This window comes from Phragmites australis, chromosome 3 (genome assembly GCF_958298935.1).
Source record: "Phragmites australis chromosome 3, lpPhrAust1.1, whole genome shotgun sequence".
NCBI classification, from domain to species: domain Eukaryota; kingdom Viridiplantae; phylum Streptophyta; class Magnoliopsida; order Poales; family Poaceae; genus Phragmites; species Phragmites australis.
The window spans coordinates 16,382,635-16,386,231 of NC_084923.1; the positions used below are offsets into that span (position 1 = coordinate 16,382,635).

At 48.9% G+C, this 3,597-nt stretch overlaps 1 protein-coding gene across 1 annotated transcript; it reads right to left on the reverse strand.

The window, feature by feature from the left end:
* Positions 1-822: 822 nt before the first annotated feature.
* LOC133912423 (ricin B-like lectin R40C1) lies at positions 823-2,794 on the reverse strand. Its single transcript, XM_062355137.1, has 4 exons — positions 2,400-2,794; positions 1,740-2,264; positions 1,401-1,629; positions 823-1,159 (listed from the first exon to the last, which is right to left on the reverse strand). Coding segments are annotated over exons 1-4 (1,050 nt in total). The 5' UTR covers positions 2,694-2,794; the 3' UTR covers positions 823-1,157.
* Positions 2,795-3,597: the final 803 nt, after the last annotated feature.

Genomic DNA, 3,597 nt, shown 5'->3' on the forward strand with positions numbered 1-3,597 from the left:
GAGATGATAAGGGCAAAGTAGGGTTCTTGCTGCTAGATGATCAAGGAGGTCTGTGAGAATAATTCTAGCTGTGCATATGAAGGTAAAGCAAAGCTTAAAATGAAGGATAAACACGGTGTGTTAATAAAGTTAAACAAAGAATATACTAATGCAAGTGACAAGACATCCTAAAAGATCGAGAGCATGAGAGACTTGTCGGCGATCAAGATCGTAAGATAAAGTACACGCGTCAACATCAAAATACTTACTTGAAGTCAAAACAAACAGTTGTGAGTCACACTTTGAAAACAATTTCGCATTTGATCTTAAAATCGTGAAAGGGTAAAATGCACATAACATCATCATATAGCTAGCGTCGAGATAAAACTAAGTGAATATTAAATTTTCTTCTATCTATTATATTAACTTGAGAGTTTTATTCTCTAGTAGCCAGTGTTGACTCAAAATACAAGACTATACATTAAGACATATGGAGGTCTTAAATAAAATTAAATAAAACTTATAATTCGTATAGCATACTTAGAATCTAAGTTACCTCATAACTTTCTTTCTTAAATAGTCTTCCTAGTATTTTTTTTACGCTGAGTTTTAAAAGTATGTTAGATGATCTAATAGAAGAACATTATCAGTTTTTTAAAAAATTGTTAAGATGATTATTCATCTCCTTTAGTTATTAATCTCGATCCTACGTTTGGCCAATTCAGCTAACCTGAATATGCCATTTGATGCGAGATATCTGCAGATAATATGACACCTTGTGTGCTGCGGAGCAAAGAGGAGTTCCCACAAAAGATGCACGCACGCAGAGCAAGAGCGTAGATATGGATGATAAAAGCCACTGAAGAAAGGATCCCAGACAGTACAGTACAGTACAGAGGTACACTCCAGGCTCATCTGAACAACAAGCACAAATGGCGAATGCTCAATCAGATGGATCACCAAAAGGCAGAGAACCTCTCTCACTCTCCTCTCGCTTACAAAGAAGCAGGACCGACTCGAAAGAAACGATTAAAACTAAACAGACACATAGACACCATCACCACGGATCGCACACAACTTTTATTCTAGCAACACGGCAGCAGACCACAGGCGGCCCATCCCTCCAACTCCAAAGTCCAGATCACGGTGATGACCAATGCAGCTCCAGCACAGCACCTTTCTGCAGACACAAGCGGATAACATTAATAATTTTTTTTGACGAAGTAGAACACACTAATAATTGAAAAGAAACAAGCAGCTAAGCTTTCAATTTCTACCGACAATTACTTTATGACGTTCAAGTGCTGGTAGGTAAGATGTGCAAAAATATCTACTCAGAAATCAAGATTCAGGGAAAAGTAGAGGCAACTAGCTGTAAGCTTGTGGCTAGTGAAGTGTGTCCTGTGTAAAGTGAGACTTACACCAAGGGACGATCTTCCAGCGCTGGTTGTCGCCCTCGCACCACTTCCAGAGCACGACGTTGGTGCCGTCGCGCACCCCGCCGTGGTCCTTGTCGCCGTGGTAGGCGTCGAAGTTGAGGTAGATGTTGTTCACCATGCGGATGCACCTGAAGCCGTGCCCGACGTCGCGGCTCTCCGTCCAGAGCACCGACTCGTCCTGGTAGTTGGGATTGTACGGCACAAGCTTTACCTGCAAAACATTGGAACAGTTAACCAAGTGAGAAAAAATCGTTTCTTTTTCTTACAGATCATATACGATGTGATCAAAGAAAGATTTCACAAGTATGGAGAGCTGCTTACAGGCTGGCCTTCGCCTGCGGAGTGCTTGATGGCCTCGCCGGTGACCTTGTTGACGAGTGCGAAGGCGGGGTAGCCCTCCTCGTCCTTGATGCTGTTGCTGTGGCGCATGTCCTTGATCCAGTGCTGGTACTCGTCGCGTGGGTTGGTGGGCGCGAGGCAGACGGTGCCGTTGCAGGCGTTGCCTCTGCAGACGGCGACGCTGAACCCCTCGTCGGCCTTGCAGTAGATGCGGACGGTGGGCTCGTAGTGGCCGCGTGGCGCGTTGGCGGCGCTGCCGCCGGCGTAGGCCTCGTCGCCCCAGGGGAGGATCTTCCAGCTCTGGTTGTCGCCCTTGGCCCACTCCCAGAGCACGACGGTGGTGCCGTCGTGGACGCCGCCGTGGTCCTTGTCGCCGTGCAAGGCATCAAAGTTGAGGCGGATGTTGTTCACCATGCGGATGCAGCGGAATCCTTTGCCCACGTCGCCGCTCTCCGTCCACAGCACCGACTCGTCGAGGTACTCCGGGTTGAAGTGCACCAGCTTAACCTGAAATGAAACCACCCCGCAAAAACACATCATTCCAACCTCCATTTCTCCAATGACTAAAAAGATCCAAGAACCATTTGCACACGAAACGGATGAATCGAACAGAAAAGCAAGAGCAGAGAGAAAAGAAATTACCGGGTGGGACTGGCCGAGGGAGTGCTTGATGGCGAGTCCTGTGGCCTTGTTGACGAGGGCGAAGGAGGGGTTGCCCTCCTCGTCCTTGACCTGGGAACTGAAGCGCATGTCCTTGTACCAGTGCTGGTGCTCGTCGCGCGGGTTGGCGGGGGCCAGGACGACGTTGCCGTCGCGGACGGTGATGCAGTACCCCTCGTCAGCCTTGCAGAAGATCTTGAAGATGGGCTGGTGCACGCCGCCGCCGGCCGCCGGGGGGTTCTGGCCGTGGTGGCCGTGGTGGCCTAAGCCGAACATTTTGCGCTCTTGTCTCGGAGGTTTTGGGGACGGTTGGCTTGATTTCTTGATCAGTCAAGAAAGGTCTTGGGGACGAGGCGAGAAGAAGCTGTGCGCCTTGGGTCCCATTTATAGAAGGAAATGGAGGCCATTTACTGCTGGGTAAAAAAATAAAAAATTCCGAGGTGATTTGGTGAACGTCGGGTGTGCGGATGTGGACGGTGTGAATCCCCCCCCCCCCTCCGTCCGACATGCGGGGCCGAATGGTCGGTGTGACTGCCACGTCTGCATGACGTGTGGGCCCAGGATGAGGAAGCTTCTGGATCCAAGGCGCGAGCTGTCCGCGGTCTGGTTGATTTGCATTGGAGTTAACCGAGTGTGCTCCGTAAATAAGTGACGTTCACATTTGACTCCCTTTTATTAGAACGCCACTGGCGAAACAGAATTTAACTCTTTCGAAAAGTAGAGATTCGAAAAGTAGAGATGAACTCGCTGTCTTTTGCGCGGCTGTTACCTGGCTTTTGTTGATGGAACCAACAAAATAATTTTTTGTTGTTTAGTTTCGTTCGGTTCGGCCAAAGACAATGCTTAGGGGAAGCAACTAGGCCCTAGCAGTATCAACAGGTTTTTGCTTAGGGGAAGAAATTCTTATTACACACGGAATGATGGCTCTTGTTCATGTAGTTTTTGTGAATCTACTACTAATCTTCAATCTTCTTGAGATGGTCACGGAGTTAATGCGCTGGCTGATGCACTTAACGATACGGTCGCGCTCCGCTCGCGAGACCGTGCAGGCTCGCACGCACGGGGGTATAGCATCACTGACATGTGGTCCCAGCTCTTTTGGAAAAAGCTGATGGGGCCCGCATGTCAGCAGCGCGGCACCTCTGCTACGCCTACGTGTACGTGGCCCTGTCGCCTCGTC